A 24,207-nucleotide genomic window follows, 5' to 3' on the forward strand; every position below is an offset into this window, starting at 1 on the left:
ATACCTCAACGCTAATTATCCATTACGTAATTTACATTAGACTTTTAGACACAAAATATAAATGAAAAAAGCCTCAACTACGACAGATTCCAACACGCCAAACTGCTAGAAATTACAACCACAAAAGCCCCAAGCAAAAGGCTAACAGGCAACAGCAACATCTACTATGAGTCTATGACAACACCAAAATTACACACCACACCTAAACAACTAGCAACAAGAGCGGTAACACAAACACATCGAAACAGCCTAAACACAAAAATGAATTTAACTACAATCTATGTCTCTTTCAGTGGAAAAAGATTCTTTTCCTTTCTAGTTTCTACTAGGGAAAAAAAAATTGATGCCTACACATCCTACGCACAAATTATTTCTCTAAACTTGTTAATTTTCCCCTCATTGACTTCCTTGCCAAACAAAGCCCCCAAAATACACTTCGCTTATCAATTAAGAAAACAATCCTAACTCAACTCACTAATTAGATTAATAATTCAATGTTCAAACTCATTTTCAGTGAAATCAATGAGTTTGGATCGATTGGTTAGGTTGATGTAGAAATTAAGACTCACAGATCAAACGGTCCAGATCAATATTGAAGATTCCAAACAAAATGAAAGTAGACCCACAGATGTCATGTAGCAACGATACCAGTAGCACTGTAGCACCGAGTTGTACAATCCAAAACGGTAGATGCTTGAGAATATGCTCTCTATATACCATCACCATCTTCTAACCAAAAGCCCAATTGGACAAGCCACAGGCCACTACTTTCGAACCCATGGACGGTTGTATATAAAGTATAAACTCTCATTCATTTAAAACTCCTATCAATGTCGCATTCCCTCTCAAAACCAAACAAACCGCCAACTCCTCCTTAATTAGCTTTTAATCTCTCTCTCTACCTCTAAAACCTTTCAACCATGACTTCTCCATTAAAACTCTCCCCATCTGATCAGGAACACCTTATCGATAAGCTCCAAGTTTTCAAGATCCATGGTCGAGATAAACGTGGCCGTAAGGTCCTTTGCATAATCGGAAAGCTCTTCCCAGGTAATAAGAAGCCTCGTCGTCAATTGGGTTCTTTGTCTGAATTAGAATTACTTTTTTTTTTTTTTTTTAAAGAGTGTGTTTGTATAAGCTGAAAACTGTGTAAAAGTTAGTTATGGAGAGTTCTGATTACAAAACTCGCTCTTTTAAACTCCCCCAAGCATCTAAACAAACGGACCCTAGATTAGGTTTCTTGATTGTGTTCCCTTTGTGATTTTATTTCAGCTCGGCTAGTGAGTACTGAGGTCTTGAACAAGTATTTGGAGGAGAAAATTTTCGCTAACTTAAAGGACAAGCCATTCTCAGTGGTGTATGTGAACACGGGTGTACAAAGAAACGAAAACTTCCCTGGAATCTGGACCCTACGATCAATATACGATGCTATTCCGATCACCGTTAGAGATAATCTCGAGGCGGTTTACTTTGTACACCCAGGTCTACAGTCCCGTCTCTTCCTTGCCACTTTTGGTCGTTTCATTTTCACTGGAGGGTAAGAATAAAAGATTCTCTTCTAAAGTCAATAGCCCATATGGCCCATTTTTATTCTTTTCATGTCACTGACAAAAATGAAAGAAAAAAAAGCTTCTTACTTTGCTAAGCTTTTGAATGCTGTGCATTAATAATTATGTTTCCATATCCACGCGTTTTGGTTTTGTTTTTAGTTATTTAATTAAGGGTTGGTGCGGAAAGTACTTAGCTTTAGCTAGCGTGCTGGACGGTTCAATGAATAGTTTTGACTTTGAGTTGTGTGCAAAAACAGGTTGTACAGGAAGCTTCAATACGTAAACAGGGTTGAGTTTCTGTGGGACCATGTGAGGAGGAACGAGATTGAGTTTGAGATACCAGAATTTGTGTTTGATCATGATGAAGAGCTGGAGCACCGTCCGATGGTGGAGTATGGGTTAGAGGGCGATCATCGTAGAGCCTACGGTACACCCTCGGTGGACTCTGCAGTGTCTATGTATTCCATGAGGTGCATTGCATGAGCATGAATGGTGTTCGTGTTGAACAAGGGTGGGTGTGTTGTGAATAATGTCCTCTCGTTTTTCTTTGGGTTTGGTTTGTTTGATTTAGGAGAGTTTCGGGGGTTTTTGTCATGTTGTACAAAGAATGCCGTGTAAGTAAAACGAAGGTTGAAAAATCATAGTTTTTTTTTTTTTTTTTAAATAACACCCAAACATATAACAACACGCCAACTTCAGAACTGCCAACTCCAGAACTGCTAGCGGCAGTCAGAGGAAAAAACAAGCTTAATACTGAAAATGACTTTCTTCTTTGGGTTTTAAGGAATCAAAGCACAAAAACTTCTTAGCATCTTTAATTGACTATGCAAAAGTAAAATGTTCTCTATAATAGAGAATGAAACCAAAAAAAATCACTTCAATAAATTTTCTATATCCAACAATTTTTTTGGCTCATGAATAGTAGCTCATCAAGTCTAATGATCAGTCTAATGGGCTATTGTTCATTCTTTAATTTTTTTTTCTATTATAATAATCAGGTATTGAATAAAAAAATATTGGAAGATGTGTAATTGTTAAAAAAAGAATAAATAATGAATGAAGAAATAATATTTAAATGAGATAGAAAATGAGATAAAGAATCTGTTGGAAAGTGTATTTAAAAAAGTGGGTAGATATCGGTAAAAGTTACTGTTTATTCTCCAAACAGTACAAAAATTTGATGAATTTACTGAAGATACTCTTAGTAAAGACCTAGCATAAGTAGTAGCACTAAATTAATTGTTATCTCCATGAGCAACCTCTCAATTCATATCCCCGGGCACTCTTTAACCACCACCTCAAAAATAAAAGAGAAAAAGAATGGTAGTCAAACAAAAAGATGTAAGAAGAAAAAATATCTAAGCAACCTCTCAAGTCTCTCTCTCTCTCCTTTTTGAATGTTTTAAAATTTAGGAGATAAGAAAAGAATATTGATATCTTACTATTCTTTTCCTTTTTTTTAGGATTTAAAAAAAAAAAATTAAGGCGAGAATGAGAAGGAATGATAAATGAAAATTATATATTTTTCTTTGGTTAAATTTAAATCACTAAACATAATAATAAGAGAGATCATTATCTAATACATATCTAAGTGAAATTCACTTCAAAAATACATTAAAAAAGAAAAAGAAAAAAAAAAGAATGATAGACAAAAGTAAAAAATGATAATTATACTATTTTAATAATAATTCAGAAAGTGTTTAAACTATAAGTATATACCATCTTTTAATAATTAAAAAAATTTATGTGCTGTATCAAAAAAAATTATGTGCATACCAAAAGTCATAGGGATAACACTAATTATTATTTCACAATCTGGAATAAGAAATGTTCTACACAATGTTTTTGGTTTTACATTAGATAATTACATTTTACATACGATAGGAAAGAGTATGAATACTGTTCATTGTAAAACAATCATAACCCCAGAGAAAATGTTTAATTCTAGAATCCACAACAATTATTCTTGACTTTTAAGCATTGTTGTCAACGTAATCCCACTAAGTCATTCTTAAATAGAAAATATTATCAATTTAATTGAATAAATTCTTATAAACTGATGTAATGATATATATATATATATATATATATATGCGATTTTTATCACATCAGCAAGATAACAAATAAATTTTATATCTACTTTTTATTTTGTGTATACAAGTTAACAAATTGGTTTGTTAAACTTATGTAATAAAATTTGTTGTAGACATATTGTCATTATTTTTAAACATGTAAAAACAAACAATAAATTTTTTTTTTGGTGAAAAGGATGCTTTCATTAAAAACTAAGAAACAGATACAAATCTATCAAAAGTCACCCCTGCATTGTCTAAACTGAGTAATAAGGAAACCTCAATAAGGGGGTCTAAATACACTACAAAATCTTGTGGGAGAAGAGCACCCCTTCTAGCAAGGGCATCCGCGCATTTATTAGCTTCCCGGAAGCAATGTTGGACACAAACCATGGGAATTTGTCGAAGCCCAACCTTGCAGTCACTAAGGAGAGCACTGTAGCTATTGGATTGACCATCATCCTTCTTCAATAGATCCATAAGCAATTGCGCATCAAGTTCCACAATCACAACAGGGAGTTTTAGGGAGATGCAAAGCCTGATACCGTCCTTTAAAGCCCATAATTCAACTGCAACACTAGTGGTGCAGCCAACAGCTCTTGCATACCCTTTAACCCAAAGACCTTTGTCATCTCCAATTAAGCCTCCTTCATCAGACAAACCTGGGTTGTCGAGAGAAGAGCCATCGGAGTTAAGCTTATGCCAATTTAACGACGGTTTAATCCAGCTAACTTTAATGGAAGTTTTGGCACGGATTTGTTTCCCATTGGACCCGATGAAAGCAAATTTTGTGGCTTTCGCAATAACATCAGTTATTAAATTACATGGTTGCCTTTCATTTCGAAAAATAACACTGTTACACCGAATCCACAAGGACCAAATACCAAAGGAAAAAATAGTTCCCCAGCTAATATTAGATAATGAGGAGACCCAAGAGCAACAACAATTGAGCCGAAGCCAATCCTTCAAGCTAGATCCGTAGAAGAGAGAAGCAGACAAAGGGGGGGCTAGGGAGTTCCAAAAAACTTGGGCTTCTTGGCAATACCTAAGAGCATGAGTAATGGTTTCAATACCATCATTACATAGGGGACACACATTAGGTATATTCAATCCCCTGGTAGAGAGCACTCCACGGACCAGTATGCTTTGGAGGAAGCATTGCCATATAAAACGGTAAAACACTGAATTTTAGGGATGGTACTCACCTTCCAAATCCATTCACCATTAAAAGATACAGAGGACCAGCCCTCATCTTCCAAGCAAGCCAATTTGTAAGCTTCTTTGAGGTCAAAATTCCCACTAGAAGAGGAACGCCAAATAATGTGTTTAGCACTTGAAGCCATAAATGAAATAGGATTAGCTTTAATTTCCTGCATCAGGGAGGGAGAAGGATAAGTTTTGCCAATTCCAACCTAAATAATTAACCACATCCTTCAATACAAGTCTATCCTCTTCACGATTAAGAGGCCCAACAATTTGGTTTCTAAGAGTGCCCTTATCCATCCTTTTGTCATGCCATAACGACAAATTGCTATCCCTTCCGTCAGCCCATTTAGTCCCCTTTTTAAAAACCTTCTCACTCTTTCTGATTGCTAACCATGTGGAAGAGCACAACTTGCTCCTGGTGTTGAGATTAAGAACTCTCCTAGGGGAGCAATATTTCTGAAAAAGGACTTTTGCCCAAATGGAAGTGTTTTCGCATACGCCAATTAAGCTTGGCTAATAAGGCAATATTTTTTTTCCTTTGCTACTTGAATTCCTAAGCCACCTTCTTTCTTCGGCCTTGTGATCTTTTTCCAACTAATCAAATGGATCTTTTTCGTGGATTCCGTTGATCCCCATAGGAAATTTCGGCTGGTTTCATCCACGTTGCTAAGAATCTTTGAAAGAAGGGCCACACATTGCATGGCATAGTTAGGAATGGTAGTTGTCACGGCTTAGGTAAGGACCATCCGACCCACAAAGGAGAGGAGGTTTGCTTTCCATCCAACAAGGTAATTTGCATCTGCTTTATAATGTACCCAAAATCTTGATTTATATTCGAATGTTTGATTGGGAAGCCCAAGTATTTACCAAGAAAAAGGGTAGACCGAAATCCCAATATCTCACACAAATCAGCCCTAGTGTCCACAACCACATTAGGAGAGAAAAATACTTTGGATTTTTCATGACTCACCTTTTGCCCCGAGAGACTGCAAAAGGTGTCAAGTGCATCCTTAACAGCCATGCAGTTCTTGCGGCCTGCTTTCACAAATAAGACCAAATTGTCCGCAAAAAAGAGATGGGAAAAAGCTAAGCTTCCTTGGGATGCCTTGACTGGATTCCACAAATTAGCACTGCATTTTTCCGATATCCCCAACTTCCATACAAAGAATAAATAGGTAAGGAGAGAGAGGGTCCCCTTGGCAAATACCCCTAGACGGATGAAAAGGTTCAAGAGCTCCTCCATTGAAAAGAATGGATATCGAGGGTGTAGACACACAGCTCATGATAAGAGAAATCAGCTGGGTCAGGAACTTGAAGAGGTTCAGGGTGTCCCTTATGAACCTCCATTCGAGGCGGTCATAAGTTTTTTCATGTTCTATCTTTATTGCCATAAGACCATGCCTTCCTTTTTTCCTAAACATAGTATGAATAATCTCTTGGATGATAATAGCATTATCAATGCCTTTCCTTCCCGGAACAAAAGCAGCTTGTAGCAGAGACACCAAATCAGTGAGCAAAGGCCTGACCCTAGCCACAATGACCTTTGAAACAATCTTATACACAGTGCTGCAGAGGCTAATAGGATGGAAATTGTTGAAGGATTCTAGGTTTTTGCACTTATGAAGGTTTGGTTGAGGTATTCTGGGACCTTGGCAGAGGAAAAGATTTTCTTAATTTATTCTCTAACTGAATCTCCAACCAATAGCCAAAACCTTTGAAAAAATCCCGCATGAAGCCCATCAGGTCCCGGAGCTTTGAAAGCTTTTAAGGCCCAAAAAATGACCTTAATTTCCTCATTAGAAACAGGGCAAGTAATCTTAACAGCATTTCCTCCCTTATGCAAGCTTGCCAAAAATGAGGATCCTTGGGGGAGAAGGTGGAGTAGCTGTGGCTAGATGAAAATAATTCAATAAAGCCAAGCCTCAAGAAGTCGGCTATATCCCTTTCCCCATGAATCCAGTTCCTAGCTCGGTCTTTTATACATGATATGCGGTTCCTTCTCCTCCGAACAAGGGCTGAAGTGTGAAAAAAAAGAAGTGTTTCTATCTCCCTCAACTAGCCAAGTAATACATGATTTCATAGCCCAGAACTTCTCTTCAAGTTTAGATACCTCATTAAGTTCCGCTTTAAGGTCCTTATTTAAACCAACCAGGAAATCATTTGCATTCCTTGATAGGGCTAGTTGCACACCCTTGAGTCTAGCAATAACTCTTTTCTTTCGGTAAAATAAATTTTTGAAAACATTTTTATTCCATTCTTTTGCTTTCGTCTCAAAATTAGAGATTGCCTGTGACAGAACAGTAGGGCTCATCCAAGCATCTCTAACTAAAGCAGGAAAGGATGAGTGAGACAGCCACATTGGTTGAAATCTAAAGAGGCGTGGAAGAGTAATTCCTTGATTCCTAGCCATACTCAGCAACACAGGGCAATGATCTAAATGAGACCTTTCCAAGTGTCTAACATAAGCTTCAGGGTAACGACCATTCCAGTTAGCATTAACAGAGAACCTATCAATTCTCTCCTAAATGAGTCCAATCAACAGTTTGTTATTGGACCACGTGTAGCGAGGTCCTGAATAGCCAATGTCAATCATCCTACAAGCATCCAAGCACTCTTGAAACCGAAGGGCTTTATTGATGTTAACTGGTCTTCCCCCAAATTTGTCTTCTCCCATAAGCACTTCATTAAAGTCACCAACAATTACCCAAGAAAGGGAATGGAGACCCGAAATAGCTTCCAAATTTTCCCATAGAAGGTGTCTTTCAACATACCTTGGACTAGCATAGATGGCAGACAAAAGCCAGGGATTATTGGAATAGCTTGGAGTGACCACTACATGAATTTCTTGCTTTGTTGAGGATAGTTCGGCTATATCCACTTGAGCAGAGTCCCATAGAAGCCATAACCCCCTAGTCAGACCAATGGTGTTAGCAAAAATAGCCCCATCAAGGGGTAATCTGTCAACAATTCCTTTGGCTCTCTCGCCACTGGTTTTTGTTTCAAAAATAATCATAATAGCAGGGGAGTAAGAGCTGACCATACCAGTCACAATACTACGAAAATTGGGGTTAAGAGCACCCCGATAATTCCAAATTAATATATTCATTATAGAATTGATAAAAAGGAATTGAACAATACAAGAGGGAATAAGGATATCACCTCCTTTATCAGGTTGCATTACTTCCATTAAGGCATCCATGCCCCCCATTTGCTCTGTTGGACTGAGAGTATCACTCTCTATTGAGGCATCTATGCCCCCCATCTGCTCTGAGTTTGAATCATTTTCAATCGGCCCCATCTTCCTTGGTCGAAGCTTAGGATCTATTTGCCTCAAAGGGTAATTGGAGATGGTGGCAGAAACAACTTCAAGGTTGAATGATTGAGCACGCTCCTTTACTCCGCTGTCCAAATCCATATATCCCTCCACAACTATAGCTTTGCAAGAATCTCCCATGGAAGAAGAAGAACCTCCTACCTTGAACTCCTTAAAGGTTGTGTTTGAAATTTATGTGGTTCTGAGGAAACTTTGCTTAGCTGTGGCCTCAATAGGAGGGCCAAATGGTTTGGTACCTACCACTTTCCACGTGGGTGTAGGCTTCGAGCTGCCACCCACTAAGCTCAAGGATTCTCGGCTTTACTTTTTCACATTTTGACCATGGAATGCCTTTCTCTCCTTAAGCGTTAAATTTACGTAACTGGACTTTTCAATATGATGGGGCTCCACTGAGTTATCTACACAGGGGGCACAATTGTCTAAAAGGTCATTGGGCTTTCGCTTTCCCTCACTGTTACTAATCTCTACTTTGTCAAGGCCCAATGTGTGGCTGAGAGGGCTACTAGCATTTTGCTTTATAGGATTGTGGGCCAAGGATCCCAAATGGGAAGGTCGAGCTTGGTCTTTCAACACCCTTTTAAACTGTTGCCTCTTTCATGTAACAAGGACCCAAGGTCCAAAGCCTTCAGTGTCTTGTGCAGTGCACTCTTTAGTGCCTTGACTTTTGCTCTCTTCGCCATTCCTATCTTCCGCCAGTGAAGTTCTGATCATGTAACGGCAGGTCTCAACCTTATGCCCCACCCGTCCATAATCAAAACACAAGAAGCTGATCCCCTCATACTGGATTCGCTGGTCTATCCCTCCAAACTTGAGAAGTCTTACTATAGGCTTATCCAAGCTAACTTGCACACACAACTTTGCAAAACATCCTCTGGATTCCACCACCGTGTGTGTATCGATCCTCAGAATAGGTCCTATGGCCTCTCCTATTTCCCTCAACACCGAATGATCATAATACTCTATAGGTAATTTAGGGAGGCAAATCCATATTGCTACTAATGATAGGTTGGCCGATGAAGGCCTGAAATTCGGTTCCCAACTTCTGATAGACAAATAGTGTCCTCCAACAAACCAAGGTCCTTCTCTAAGGACTTTGGTATCATCTTCTTGCATTGAGAACTTAATAAGAAAAAATTCTTGTCCTAATCCAATGCAATCCATCCTCCCCGTAGGTTTCCACAACCCCATAACACGTGAACGAAGGTAGTTATACCCTACCATTTTACCAAATACCTTTACTATCAGCACATTTGCCCATTAAGATCTTATTCTAGCTTTGGTGGTTTCGGATAACTTCACTGCTAGTTCACCTGATGGGAGCTCAAAGAACTCATCATCCGACTCCACTTCAATCTCCATGTTAGCTTCAAAAGCAAAAGCCTTCTCAAAAGCTCCCAGTATCTCTCCAATAAGCTTTTCTTTATACGAGCCACTCCCACCTTGGTCAGGATAGGGAGGGTTTTCATGGCTCTGCCTCAACCAATGACTTTCTTTGACTTTTTTGGTGCTCTACTGGAGCTCCTCATCTTCCTCCCTTGACCGAATAGCGCTCTCACTCATGTCTCTAGAGTCAACCAACGTATTGTACAATCAATAATTTTAACTCTTAAAGTTTCCAATTTTTAAATTCAAAGTTAGGTGTTCATAGTGTAAGTTTCTCAAAAACCCAACCAAATTGCACCTAGGAAGGGCAATCGACAAGTCACATTAGGGTTTGTTTTATTGTGCTTAGTGCAGTGCGACTTGGTCGATGCAAGTAAAAGACAACAAGAATGACGACAAACTAACTGAAAGAGAAAGAGAGAGATTGAAGGAGATAAAGTATCACAAACGACATTTTTTGCTTTGTACATTTTTCATTATTTGATTACTAAAATAACATCATTTTGCATAGGTTTGTTTTATGTCTCATAATATTTTTCAATCCCACATGTATGGGCCGGTCACACACGTTAAAAGGCTAGTCTCTTAAGATACTCTCTCCAAATCATGAGTTTGGTTTATTGTTTGGGTCAACATTTAGTGTTCGTTTGGTAAAGATTATTTTTACCAATTTATTTTACTATTTAGCTTATTTTTGCTACTATTCATAAGTCCCATTGCATTTTTTGGTACTATTTATAAGTCTCATTATACTATTTCAGTTAACTTTTACCTTTATCTGCAGTACTTTCAGTAAAAAAAATTTCAGTTTTAGCAAAATAAGCAGATCTCAAATGGACACTTAATTGGAGTTGTGATCGATGAGGAGGTTAATCCAAGTGAAAGGTACAAGCTTGCTTTTTTGAGCTAATCTTTGAGCCATGAACTTTATGCCACTACCACCTCATACTAATTATGAGAGAGGGAGAGAGAGAGAGATTTAAAAATTACGTCATTTTAAAAGGTGTTAATATACAACTTTTTAACAAGAGTGGGTAGAAGAATTAGATTGGCAACAAACTTGATGAACTTTAAGGACAAAAATGACAATCAATTTAAAAAGAAGTAACTTTGGATTTTAACCATTTTTTTAATACTCACATCTATATAATGATTTATGCGGGAGAAAATGGAAATACAAAAGTTGCAATTAGCTATGATTTACCACATTGATCAACATTGATTAGGTTTGAATCTAGGAAAGGAACTTTGATGTGCTTCAAGAAGCTCATCAAGCAATTGATATTTTTCATGCATAACTTCTAAGTGTTCCAAAAAAGATCCCTATTCATGGGTTTTGACAACCATTTTGTTCAAATAAAAAAAAGAGCATGATTATTATCTTATTATTGACTAGGTAATGAATTAGGTTTAGGTTTAGATAATCACTAGTATAAATATGCAAGACAAAGAATGCCATATCACCTACTAAGTAGAAATAGGTCACCTACTTGGTTGAACCTCCGCAATATAATGATATTAGTTCCCAAATTGATGCCAACCGATACCCATGATCTAAGCATGAGAAACTAATAGAGAAATGAACCAATTAGGATATGAGATCAATAACAATGGTTACAACTTGCCATTAATAATCGGTTCTCCATCAGTAACTGCCTAAAACAATCTTCAAAAAGGAGAATACTCAAAAATGAAGGTACATACTAAATCCATTCTTCTTGTCTAAAACAACGTAGACCTGATTGCTAATTTAAGCATCGAAACACTAATAATCAACATCACACTAATGTCCTCTAGTTGATTTTTTTTTTTTTTTGGTAGTTGTTGAGGTCTAAAATTTTATTAGTATTGAAACTCAAAGCTAATGGGCCCTCAAAGATAAGAAAGGCCCAATCTGTGAGCTAAGGCCCATTTAAAATGGGTAAAAGGAAGCCCAAGTTCATGAATGGGTAAGTCCTAGGCCTTAGAGAAGGAAGAAAAAGCAAAGGAAGCTTGGCCCAGCCTTTGTAAGAAGAGCTCCCAGGGAACCCAGAAAAAGACTGGATGAGGATACCTTGGAGCTGCCAAAACCAGGGAAGGGATCCTTGAGAAGTGCAGGAAAGAATCAACTAGGAGTTGGACAGCTCAAGGAAGCATACTCATGAACACAAGGAACGAAAAAAGACATGTCTCATCAGCCGCCTACAACTCAGAAGAAAATCTTTGGAAACAGATGATGACTTAGGAACTACCACCTGATGAAGGGAAGCCTGATACCTCAGGAAAAGCAAGAAGGTGAATCATGAAAGAAGGTGGCTAAGGATCTTTCAACTTGACAGGGAGGAATCTACCTATTTGAAGAAAAAAGACAAAGGGTGAAGTAGCTAAAAGGGGGTTCTGAAAAGTCTCTCTAGAAGCCTTGGAAAAAGAAATTAAAAGTTAGCCCCATCAAGACCCCCAAAAAAGGAAGGTCGGCTGGGGACTTTTTGGAGGGAAACCTCAAAAGAAGAATATAATGAGAAAATAAGGAAAGGACCAACCACAAATGTTGCTGACACAACATTAGTTCTGGTACCTAGGTCAGCAAATAGAGGGAATCAATGGCATATCAAAAAACCCTAGAAATGTACTATAAAAGAAGGATCAAGCCATCAACAAAATTCATTCAGCAACAATTAATTAGACCAAAAAGAGCATTAGAGGGACTCAGTAAACCTCAGAGAAATAGAGAAAGAGAAAGATATTGTTAGAGATCTTATGATAAGTGCTTAAGAATACACTTGGATTCAAGGGGATTCAAACCTAACAAGTCTTGGAAGCCTACAAAGAGCTATCCAAATCTGTGACTTTTGAACTTATTTGAACTTCGTGGCATATCCCAGCGAGAAATATGATTCAATGTACTAAAAACTCAATATAATGAAGTATCACTTTATTTTCTAAGGATCCCTGACGTCTTTTACTTACATTTTTTGATAATTCTTTACTAGTCTTCAGCCATTTATTTTAAAATATGTATATGTATATGTATGAATGTATATATGTTGTAGGGCCTATGTTTTTTGTGCAAAAATTGGTTCGTAATCAGCCCAATATAACTGCGGTGAATCAAGCCCAGTCCACCAACCAACAAATATAAAATCCTTTGGAGGCCTAGGATCCTCGTTACCAATTGGGCCTAGGTACTGTCCAAAAAAAAGGGAACCCATAGTATAATCGTGCAACCAACAATTTCATCAACCTGGTGTCCCTAGCTCTCTCGAAGTAAAACTTTGGTGACAACGTTTTTTTAATTGATTTGGCCATCTAATGCATCAAAGATTTGAGTGAAAGTTCAAAGGGTTTTAAATTCAGGATTATGGAGTATATATCAATTGTATTTTCAAAATTTTAAACCTAAAACATGTTATTAGACCAACAAGAATCTGCCATTTTTATTTGGCAATAAGCAGATGTTCTTGAATTCCTGTCGTGGAGTAAACCTATTTTGAGTAAGCTAAACTTAAGAAGTCAATCAAGGTAAACAAAAAAAAGGGTCAAGATCAAATCTTCAGCTTGTGCAACTCTTGGAACCTTTGAAGTGTGAATAAACTCTAAGATGGGAGTCTAAAAATCAGGGTTTGTTATTTCTTGCAGTATCTAGAGCCTTATTCTACAATGACAACTGCAGTACATTCTTTTCTCTTGGACTTGCACAAGAATGCTTTTGTGGGTGACCATATTTTAGGTATGTTCAGCTTGAAAAAATGGTAATACAGTATAATCCAAGTGACTGGTACTGTGGCAATGGCCAATATGGTTTATGCCTGATATTTGCTGGCTAATTGCATGTGTAGTAAATAATGTGTCTGTCACCTTTATTTTTAAAATTATTTATATAATATGAAACATTAGATATCAATTATTGAAATCGAAATACCCACCACAAGATTACTTTGTTGAAGGGGGAGGTAGCGGGTGAGGATTGAGGAATATTACCTTATAAATTTGTGCAAGTGAATGAAATATCAATACCATGATGTCTATTTTCTTCTGTTCAAAATATGCTCCGACCTCCCCTCCCTACACTTGGAAGTTGGAACTCTGGTGACTTTCTAATTGTTCAATTGACCAGCCCCAATTAAGCCATCACAAACATTATGTTCATTTATACATCATTACTTATATGTATCGTTTTTAATCCAATTTTCAGAATATGCCAATTTTATATTATGAGGGTTATCAGGCAAGCCCTCCATATTTGCATCACGAGGTCCAGATCTCTTGCCTCATTCACCGAGTAAAAGAGACATATATTATCATCCTCATATATCATAGCCAAACCCAAGTTTCGCATCAAAGCACACTTTGATTATTATATCCCTTCTACAGTAAAATTTCCAGATATTGTCATAAGTTAACCTGTGCAAAGACCTTATGATTACTAGGATTCTCATCTGAATTAAACAACTAACCAACCTGTAGAAATCCAATTTCGCATCAAAGCACACTTTTATTATATTTTTTTACAGAAAAATTTTCAGATATAGTCATAAGTTAATCTGTACAAAGACCTTATGATCTCTAGGATTCCCATCTGAATTAAATATCTAAACCATCATGTAGAAATCCAACAGACAAAGTCACTTCTGGTAAACGTAATTGCTAAAAGCATGCTAAAATCATCAATTGAATTCAAAGCAATTTTACAAGCAACATATATGTACATATAAAAGAAAGAAAGGACTAAAGGATTAGGACCCCCAGAAGTGAATAACTTACATCAACCCAAGGCTTCAGGCTCCAATATTTAGCATGGATTGGGTGAAACCCAAAGAGGAGGCCAATGTAACTGAGAATGTGAATTTGGGTGATAACATGGTAAAGCTTCAATACTTCCATCCCATAATTTAAAGATCCCTATATCATAATCTCGAAAAGCACCATCATAATTCGATTCACAGTAATCATCCGTGTAATAGATACAATTCCCTAAACCTCCCCGGAAATCCGAAGCCGACAACGACAACGATGAATTTTCTCCAACGAACAACATTCGATCACCTAAGTCCCAAACCCTCTCCCACATCGGCGGTCCTCCGCTAAAATCCATTCTAAAAACCTCAAACTGCACCGTTTTGTAGAACACAGTGGGACTGTTGTAAGGGTCACCGTCTTCGTATCCAAGATCCAAGTACCGTGTTACCAACAACAAATCGTCCCCAGATTTCACCAAGTATTGCATATCGCCCCCGAATATTCTCGGGGTTTCGAATCTTTCGATAATCGAAACGCTCGGCGAGTTCTCACCGTGTACATCGCACACAGCAACACCACCGTTCTTGTCCACCGCGTAGAATAGGTCGTTATCGTATATCACATCCTCGCAGAAAAACCTTGCGTCGTGTATGAAAGTCCAAGCTTGATCACCATTCTTACAGAAAACTAAATCGCCGGTTTGATTGAGAATCGCCAGCGCAACGAAGTTGGTATTTAGGGCAGGACTCGAGGAGAGGACGAGTTTTTTGATGAAAGAGTCGCGCATTTCTTTCAAACTACGGCGGTAGATGTTTCCAGACAAGGATCGGAGGGCGTATTCTTTGCCGATTTCGGAGTAGTTGAAGGTGACAACGTTGGGGAAAGTGAAGAGAGGAGGCAAATTGAGCTTGGCTCGAGTGAGAGGGTTAAGGAGAAGAATTGTCGGGGTTTCGTCGAGGATTACGAGCCAGCCGTGTGAAGAACCACATCGGCGTTTAAGGTGGGAAGCAGCTTCGGGGAGGTTGAGGAGGTGGATTTTGTGGTCGGAGAGGTCGAGGAAAGGTCGGTGGGATTGAGATTGGGATTGTTGGGAGAGTGGGAGCATTAGCCATGGGAGTTGAGGAGGGAGGTGGTGAGGGATCTTTGGGACAGAGATTCGCCACGTATGACATACGGCTTGGAATCGGAGGTAGTCGGTGTAAATTGTGAGATTCTTGGATATTGCTTCCAGGATGTCTCGAGGGAGTTGGGTCCAGTCAACCGCCATTTCTATTTCCCTGGAATTCATGTTTTTCCAGGAATTCCGATTCTCAGTCTAATTTGGATTATCAGAGAGTCAATGCCCCGTAACAATTGATACTGACCTCAAAGAGGCCCGGTGTTGCATACCAACAATTAATAGGGAAAACGCTAAAGTTTTCTAACCAATGATTGATCGCCACATCATCTTAAAATAAGAGTCAATGACTCCATGCCCTTCACAAATGTTTATCGTTTGCTTGCATTTTTTTTTTTTTGCCAAATGCCAATGTATGGGCCTTTCCCTCTCAATTGGGTGCCTAATCCTATCATTTTTCAATGCCCCGCGATAATTGATAATCTGATACTGACCTCGAAAAGGCCCGTACTTCAGTTAGCGGTGAGTATTGCATTATTGCATACCAACAATTAATTGAGAAAATGCTAATGTTTTCTAACCAATGTTTGATCGCCACATCATCATAAAAATAAGTGTCATTGACTCTATGCCCTTCACAAATGTTTATTTACTTTTATTTATTTATTTATTTTTTCCTGAATAACCTCATTTGATTGCAAAGAAGGCCAAAACCAACCAGCATTGGCCCCAACCCATCTCATTAGTCATTCCAAAGCATGAGCTACAATAGTAGGAGGGCAAGAGAGGGGAATAGGCCCAGGTTTATGCCAGAAGGCAGCCCGATAGGCTAAGAGATGGGCTGAAGAATTGCCCCCTCTTCAACAAAAGAGAGAGATTCACAAATGCTTATTGTTTGCTTGCATTTTTTGTTGCCTTTTGGCCCCAACCCATCTCATTCCAAAGCTTGAGCTACAATAGTAGGAGGGCAAGAGAGGGGAATAGGCCCAGATTTATGCCAGAAGGCAGCCCGAAAGGCTAAGAGATGGGCTGAAGAATTGCCCCCTCTTCTAACAAAATAGAGAGATTCACAAATGCTTATTGTTTGCTTGCATTTTTTGTTGCCTAACCTATAAACGGGTCTTTTGCCTCTCAATTCCTAAAATGAAAGTCTTTTGCCTCTTAAATTTTTTTTTTTTTTTTTTTTAAATGCTACGTGCATAACATTTTGATAAATCCTAGGTAGGTACACAAGTTATTTTCTTTTTTGCCTATCAGTAAAAGGCTAAACAACAAGTAACAATCTAGTACTTAAGGCTCCGTTTGTTTTGGCTTCAAACTGATTTCGGAAATGATTTTCCGGAAAAGTGGGTGTTTGGTTGTTACTTTAAATTGGGTCAAACTGAAAAGCATTTCCGGGTTGACCGTAAAATATAGCCAAAACAGTGGAAAATGATTTCCGTTTTCATTTTCACTTCAAATGATTTCCGGCCTTGGAAAATAGAAGAGAGAGAGAGAGAGAGAGAGCAAGAAGATCGCCTTGTTGGAGCAAGAATACAACCAGATTGCATTGGAGTAAGATGATCGCATCGCTCCGATTGTTCAAACCCACCCTCGTCGAACCCAGTCATCGATCATCGAGATCATCTCGCCATTTCTGAACCACGCACAAAGAGAGAGAAAGAAAAGAGAGTAGAGAGATCGTCGCACCACCAGCGAGATCGTCTCGCCATCGTTCTCGAACCCACTCGCACCGCGCCGATCGCACCAGATCGCACCGTGCCGACAAACCCACCACTCCAACGAACCCATTTGTCAAACCCACCACTCCGACGAATGGGTTTTCTTTCACTCAGATCGTGCCATTGATGAATTTTTTTTTGGTTGGGTTTTGTTTGGAAGCTGAGAAAATGTGAGAAAATGTGAGCATCAAGTAGAAAATGTGTTTTCTCTATTATTTTCAAAAATACAACCAAACACCAGAAAATATTTTCCAAAACATTTTTTGGAATACAACCAAACACTTGAAAATATTTTCCTTTCTAGAAAATATTTTCCCTTCTGGAAAATATTTTACATCCAACCAAACACAGCCTAAACTTTATTGTGAAAGTGTTGTAAACATATCATTTCTCATTCCCAAAAGCTTCATTTGTGATTTTATCACCCACGGAATTTTGCTTCTGCTATTTTGTGTCTAATATGAAGAAATTACAAAATTAATTCTGTGTTTTTTTATTCTCCAGCTCTAACGTTTTCTTTGTTACTTGATGAATTAAAGCATGAAAGATGTAAGTATCAATGTATCCTGCCTCTGCAGTGTAATCCAAGTGCTTTACAGTAAGTTTGACCATGCCAATATGTTTTCTGCCTACTACTTGATGGCTATTTGAATTTGTGAAAAATTGCCTGTCTCTTCAATATATTATTTGAATATAATATTGATGTAATGTTGAAATCCATATATCCAATACAAATATTACCTTATTACAACTCATACGGTCATACATCTGTGTGGCGCATATAAGATAGAACATGATATTTTCGATGTTGAAATCTTGATTTTGCCTCTGGTGCTTACCCAGTTCTAGTGCTCATAATACGCTTTGGCCTAAACAAAAGTACCAAGCAACATGATATCCAAAATGGTCAACTAGCATTAGGCTCCTCTAATTATCCAACCATCTAAACCACAAAAAGGGTGGGAAAGAAAAGGTTACAAAAACTTATACATACCGAAGGAGCAGGCCTCAGATTTTTTCCCCCTTTTTAAACAATAATTTTGAGCAATAATTTTGGTGGCACATGCAAGGCATGTGTTTTTCTCCAAAAATTTACTAATAAAGCTATAGGAGAATGACTTAACAAAGCTAAAATGAGTAAAATTTAAATTTTGCTTCATCAATTTTCTCAAAAAACAAATTCGGCTTCATGAAAATGCCACAAATGAAGAAACTGAAAAAGATGCTGCAGAAAATTTTCCCAAGAAGTCAAAAAAACCAATAAATTCCCAAGTATATCAAATATCCATATGCTATAAAAGAACCACCAACAGTTGCAGTAATCCTATCAAAACTTGTCAATAATCATATAAATTATGTAAATGGATCACCTCAAATGATGAACTGAAAACAAAACACATATTGGGGTCATACATCCAACACGTGATTGTTTATCATGGTGATCAATTACTATATGAATATTGTAAATAAGGGCACACATAAAAGATGATGCAGTGCTCCAAATCATCTTTCCTGCAGTACCAATTCACTCAGCCATGTTCACTACTTCAGTACTTTTCCCATTACTGGTGTCTTCATTGTTGTCAATGCGTAAATCTGGATAATTCCGGTGGTTCAGAGAATGCAACCAAAGGGCCACAGCTCCCTCTTTATGCTCTGTTAAGGCAATATGAGAGTAGATTTGCTTCATTTTGAACTCTTCCGCCTCTTCTTCATATGCTTTCATCGACAGCTCTTCATGAGTGTCTTTCCACTTCTGGTTATATGAGCTAAAGAGGCATTCCTCCAAGAACAAACCAACCTCAGGAGCCGTAGGCACATTAATGTTCACATCCCTGCAATTGTTTTTTTTTTTTTTGGGTACATAATGTTATGAGAATCACATTGTAAGTTTTCAAACAAAAGTGCAAGCAATAAATACAAAGAAGGGGGCACTTACTTCTGAAAAGCTTTTTCTATCAATGACTCCGGAGCACAATTCCTCATGATAGCCACCGCAAGCCCAATCATTTTACGAATCTGATGAAGCATGAAGCTCTGTCCCACAACCTCACACTTGACAAATTCAATGCCCTCAACCGTAACCACAGTGTTTGCTTCGAACGAAATGATAAAGCGCTTAGCAGCAGGGTCCTCGGCTTTGGTTCTGGTGGTGAAGTTATGGAAGTTATGAGTCCCCACGTAATGCTTCAAAATTCCACTAAACCTCTCTCTCTCCTTCTCACCATAGCAAAACCCACTTCCCTTTGCACCCTTCTCCTCTCCATTTGCTTTCTCATCAGTACGCTCATTCTGGTCAGAACTTACAGTTTCAACCACAATTTCAGAAACTTCCTTGTGATCTACAACCTTAGGTTCCTCCACAGATTCAGAATTTGACTTATCAGCATCACCATTTTCAACAGAACCCCTATTTTCATTGTTAATGTTAGATCCTACTATAGCATCCTCACTGTTCGACGAAATGCCTGACTCAGGACTCACAGGTTTAAACTCAAAACTACGCTTACCCATTATACCTACGACCTTACGGCCTCTCTCGGAGCATTCTAAACACTTAACAAGCTCATTCCCAGACCCTACACTAGCCAAAACGCTCTCTCTATCAGGATGCGAAGAGGAATCAAGTGCAAACACAGGTATCAAATACACATACCTCCTTCGATCGCAAAACTTCTTGGCATTAAACGACGCCGTCACACGCTTGAACCCAAAGATCCGAATCTGAGGGGAGAGATTCGAATTGAGCCGCTCGACGAGACCCGGCGGGTCGATATAGAACCTGCCCGAGACTACTTGACCCACGGCGCTGACACCCTTATCGGTTCTGGCCGAGCGGGCCCAGTCGTAGCGTTTCGGGTTGTTTCGGTCCTGTTCGGGCACCGCACCGGAGAGGAAGAGCGCTTCTTCGAGGTCGGATTCGATGGTTTTGGCACCTGGGTTCTTTTGCATGCCTTGGTAGCCCACGCCACAGTAGGCGAAGAAGATCGCGATTTTGCGGCGCTTGTATCTTTGCTTTTTGGGGCTTGTGGTGGTGTTAGTGTCTTCGTCGTCCGAAGTGGTGGTGGTGGACATTTTGGGCTTTTTGGTTTCGGGTTCTTGTTGTGGTGGTGGCGGTGGTGGAGGAGATCTTGTGGTTTTTGAATCTGGGCTTTCCATTTTCAGTGGTTTGTGTGAGGTTTGGACAAGGTGGTTGTAGATGTATCCATTACGGTTTTTTTTTGAGTGTCGAGGTTTATGTTCTACACTTGCTTCTATACCCTCATAAAACCCTAGGATGAAAACAAATTTAAAAATTAAATAAGGATTTTGGAGAAGAAATGATCGAATAGTCAATCTCAATAGTGTGAGTGGAGGGTTCACAAAAATCTAAGGTGTAAATGGATTCATTTCAAAGCAATCCGGCATGCTTTAAAATGATTAATAAATGAGTTAATTTCATGTTAACATTTTTTTTTTTTTTTTTTTTTTATGAGACATGGTAACATTCTTAACCGCTAATCAATCCAAAACGATTCATATGATAAATATATATTAAAAAAAAAAAAAAAGGCAATTTTGTTTAACATATAAGCCTGAATGAACAAAACTTAGGTACAGTACTTTAAATGCTATATCTTAAACTTTATTCTTAAGAATCAACCATGTAGCTACTTAACTAAAAAATACACTTATATCTCATGAAAAAAAATCTACATGACAGAATGTTAAAAAGAGAACCTAAAGAACAGGACTTACATATTGTATCTAAATCTTGCTCAACCTAAATTATAAATATATTTGATTGACTAAAAGAATTTTAATGGTTAGGTTGATAAAAGTTTTCATTAAGAATATAAAATCCCTAACCATCTTATCTAAAATAAAAAAGAAAAAAAAAATCACCTTTTGCTTTATTTATAGGATTTATTGTTGTGTGCCCTTAGGGCATATATTAGTAAACTATTTTAGAAAACTTTTTATGGAAGAACAAAAAAGTAATTCACTGTTTTGATAGTTTTTTTAATTTTCCAAAAAAACTTTCCCAAAATGAATGGTTAATATGTGCTCTAAGGACATACATTAACCGAACCCTTATTTATATAGACACACATTTTGAATGATGCAAGCAAGACAGAACCAAAAGTAGGCAAAAGAGGACTAAAAATCGCATGAGATAAAGGAGACAAAAGGATCATGGAGGGGTTTTTGTAGTGTTGGCAATTTGTGTCATTTTTAGGTAAGAGTATTATAATACATAGCTCAACCCTAAACTAACCCAAATGATAATTGTGTCAAAACCCCTAAAGCTTAATGGCCTCATTTAATAAATGGAATGACACGACATGACCAATTTAACCCGTTTAATATACGACCTAAAAAAATATTGTATTTAATATATGTTTCATGAGGATAAATGAGCCGAGTAGGAACATTGGGGCGTGGGCCTTGTCCGAGGATGTAAGATAACCTGAGAAGGGTTGAACAGTAAGATAAGCTTGTACAGCAAAGGGATGAAGACAAGGATAGGTAGTGACGAACAAGGGATGTCTCCCAAGGATCCACCCCTTCTCGAGAAATGTCCTAGGGGGATCGAAATCCGGTTATCCAGAAGATACTGTGCAAGAGGGCACCATACCTCTAAAGATAAGTTTTAGATAAAAGAGTCAACAGTGAACCAAGAAATATCTGAAAAGAAAGCTACTATCGTCACATTAAATGTTCTGCACTTAACCATATGGCTGCATTTATGTGAAAATGATGTCTGAACAGTGACGTTGAGCCTTATAGCTATATACAAAGGTTCCAGAAGGGCTTTGATGGGACAAGAATCAAGAAGATCACTTACACAATCAACAGATGGAAGGTTGAGATTGAAAGAGAGTAAAACTATATAAAGAAAAGACCCCCATAAGAACTGGGGTATGTAATCACAGAGAAAGAAAGAAAAACGGAAGAGAGAGAGAGAGAGAGGATATCTTGTACTTTAAAAAACTTGAGTGAATATAAGAACAATAGATTCTCAGACTTGACCGAGGAGCATTATTCCCTTTTAAAAATGTGTTTTCTTATCTTTTTGGTGTGAATCCAATCCCTTGTGGCCCATACATGATTTGCTAAGTTTTACCTGTAAAATCCGCACTCTCTCTCTCATTAGAGATAACAAAATACCTTCAATCTACCATATTTTCGTCCCTTGCAAGTTTTCCCTACTCGTTGCCATCCTAGTAGTACTACTAGCTCCATGGTGCTGAGCTTACTTGTAATTATGGGTCTTGAAATTCAAAACCTAAGTAATAAAGAAAATATGAAACAATGGCCCAACCCGCGCAGTGAAGTAATTTGTGTCAAAAGTCCAATATCTTATGAAGAGGAAATAAATGGGCTAGAGCTTATTTAAGCCCAATATTGCATGTCCAATAATTGCTCCATAAACAACTTCTAAAACGTCATGATGTACCCATTTTAAAGGCCATATTTCATCGGCCATATTTCATCGCATTCGGCATCCTTCGGATCTGTTTGGCAGTTGAAAATTAAAAATTGAAAATACTGTAATAAAATAATTTTTAAATATGTGAATAATACGTGGAATCCATTTTTAATGAAAAAGTTGCTGAAAAGTAAGGTTTGTGGGTCCTGTGAACAGTACACGGGACCCACTGATGTGCTGAAAAGTGGCTGAAAAGTCAAATATTATAGCTACTGTTCATGAACAGTAGCCGTAACAGTGAAATTTGTCTCCTGAAACGCATGCCAAAAAAAAAAAGAGTAAAATGCTGGAAACGCAGACATGGGTAGAAATAATTTCTACTTATTTCTACCCAAACGCACACTTCATAGGGCATCCTCCTGAACACAATATCCCTATCTTTCAAACTCCCTGACTTTGCATACATAATTGAAGAGAGCACTTCCAATTGGGACTTCAAGATTCTTTTTTTTTTTTTTTTCCATTCTTAATGATCTACACAAAACAACATCAAGTTCTTGTAAATAATCAAATCAACTATTCACTACATTTGTTCGTTTGATAGCAATTTTTTTCGTTTAGTTTTTATCTTATTTTGTTTATTGCATAACTTTTTAAAGCATCATTTTTTTCAAATATATATATATATATATATATATATATATATATATACTTGAACCCATTTTTTTGCAATAAGCAATCAGCAAAAAAGCCAACATACATATCAAAAGGAGCTTGCTTAAGGAATACCATGCACTTGCTTTCCTTATGTAATAGCACAAACGCCACAATAAGCATTGATGTCGCAACAAAAGTGAACTCACTAGGCTTAATCCCAACAAAATGCAGTTGTGAACACAATTTCAAAGCCTAATGAGAATCCCTTTTTGTGCATAACCATCCATATTCTGTAGTCCTCGCTGACCATGTAGTAGAATCCTTTTCATTGAATCTCTCAAAAGCTTTAAATGCCTCATCTAACCTCCCATATTTTGACGAGTGCTTTCAACATAAACAAACTATAACAGCCCATTTCTAAATGCAAGACAATGGATTTTCTTACCATTATTTGCAAGTTCATGACTTGCCAATGCACTAAAAACACTTGTCAAGACAAACTCATTCTCATCCTCCTCTTCCTGACGCATGAATTCAAAAAGTATCAAAGCATTTCAGTCATTTGTCTCATTGCATACCTAGAAATCGTTGTAGCCCAAGAACTGAATTCCTCTTGCATTTTATCAAACATCTTGCGAGTTTCCAATATAAGCCCTAATAGTACAAACTAAGAAGTGGGCTCTAAACAAATTACAAAATCATCATAAAAACTCGCAGTTTAAACTGCAAGTGCATGGGTAGATGTCTATCATATTCGAAATTTTAGTGAAAATGTTGGCAAAATATGGGCATTTGGCAAAGCATTCTCTACTCTCATACATTGGAAGAGTTCCATGACAAAATACACTATAGGCCCCGTTGAGAGTAATCATTGATGAGGCATGCAGTTCCATGAGACCACGTCTTTGTCGCGAATTACACTTGGCATTAAAGTTGACATGGCTTATTTGCAAGGTATACGTAGATAGAAGAATTGCTTTTTTTTAGGTATATTGGAAAAGCTTGATGAAAAAAGAATGATGCTGAGAAGAAAGTGAC

General features: G+C 37.8%; 3 protein-coding genes across 3 annotated transcripts; 1 reads left to right on the top strand and 2 right to left on the bottom strand.

Moving 5' to 3' along the window:
* The first annotated feature begins 754 nt into the window (after positions 1-754).
* On the top strand, positions 755-2,211 carry LOC115977854 (ganglioside-induced differentiation-associated protein 2-like). The gene is made up of 3 exons (XM_031099878.1): positions 755-1,050; positions 1,273-1,537; positions 1,808-2,211. The coding sequence occupies exons 1-3, from the start codon at positions 921-923 to the stop codon at positions 2,031-2,033; spliced, it is 621 nt and encodes a 206-aa protein (XP_030955738.1). The 5' UTR covers positions 755-920; the 3' UTR covers positions 2,034-2,211.
* An 11,855-nt stretch (positions 2,212-14,066) lies between these two features.
* Positions 14,067-15,687, bottom strand: LOC115974575 (F-box protein SKIP23-like). The gene has a single exon (XM_031094985.1). It carries the CDS (start codon positions 15,547-15,549, stop codon positions 14,314-14,316), a length of 1,236 nt encoding a protein of 411 aa, XP_030950845.1. The 5' UTR covers positions 15,550-15,687; the 3' UTR covers positions 14,067-14,313.
* A 2,647-nt stretch (positions 15,688-18,334) lies between these two features.
* Positions 18,335-20,477, bottom strand: LOC115974576 (tRNA pseudouridine synthase A). The gene is made up of 2 exons (XM_031094986.1): positions 19,039-20,477; positions 18,335-18,934 (listed from the first exon to the last, which is right to left on the bottom strand). The coding sequence occupies exons 1-2, from the start codon at positions 20,256-20,258 to the stop codon at positions 18,625-18,627; spliced, it is 1,530 nt and encodes a 509-aa protein (XP_030950846.1). The 5' UTR covers positions 20,259-20,477; the 3' UTR covers positions 18,335-18,624.
* Between the last annotated feature and the right edge of the window lie 3,730 nt (positions 20,478-24,207).

This window comes from Quercus lobata, chromosome 2, assembly GCF_001633185.2.
Source record: "Quercus lobata isolate SW786 chromosome 2, ValleyOak3.0 Primary Assembly, whole genome shotgun sequence".
In the NCBI taxonomy this organism is placed as follows: Eukaryota; Viridiplantae; Streptophyta; class Magnoliopsida; order Fagales; family Fagaceae; genus Quercus; species Quercus lobata.

Coding starts and splice junctions, on each gene's coding strand:
- LOC115977854 (XM_031099878.1), top strand. CDS start 921: ATGACTTCTCCATTAAAACTCTCCCCATCTGATCAGGAACACCTTATC. Junction 1,051..1,272: donor AATCGGAAAGCTCTTCCCAG/GTAATAAGAAGC, acceptor ATTTTATTTCAG/CTCGGCTAGTGAGTACTGAG. Junction 1,538..1,807: donor CGTTTCATTTTCACTGGAGG/GTAAGAATAAAA, acceptor GTGCAAAAACAG/GTTGTACAGGAAGCTTCAAT.
- LOC115974575 (XM_031094985.1), bottom strand. CDS start 15,549: ATGAATTCCAGGGAAATAGAAATGGCGGTTGACTGGACCCAACTCCCT.
- LOC115974576 (XM_031094986.1), bottom strand. CDS start 20,258: ATGGAAAGCCCAGATTCAAAAACCACAAGATCTCCTCCACCACCGCCA. Junction 18,935..19,038: donor ATAGAAAAAGCTTTTCAGAA/GTAAGTGCCCCC, acceptor AAACAATTGCAG/GGATGTGAACATTAATGTGC.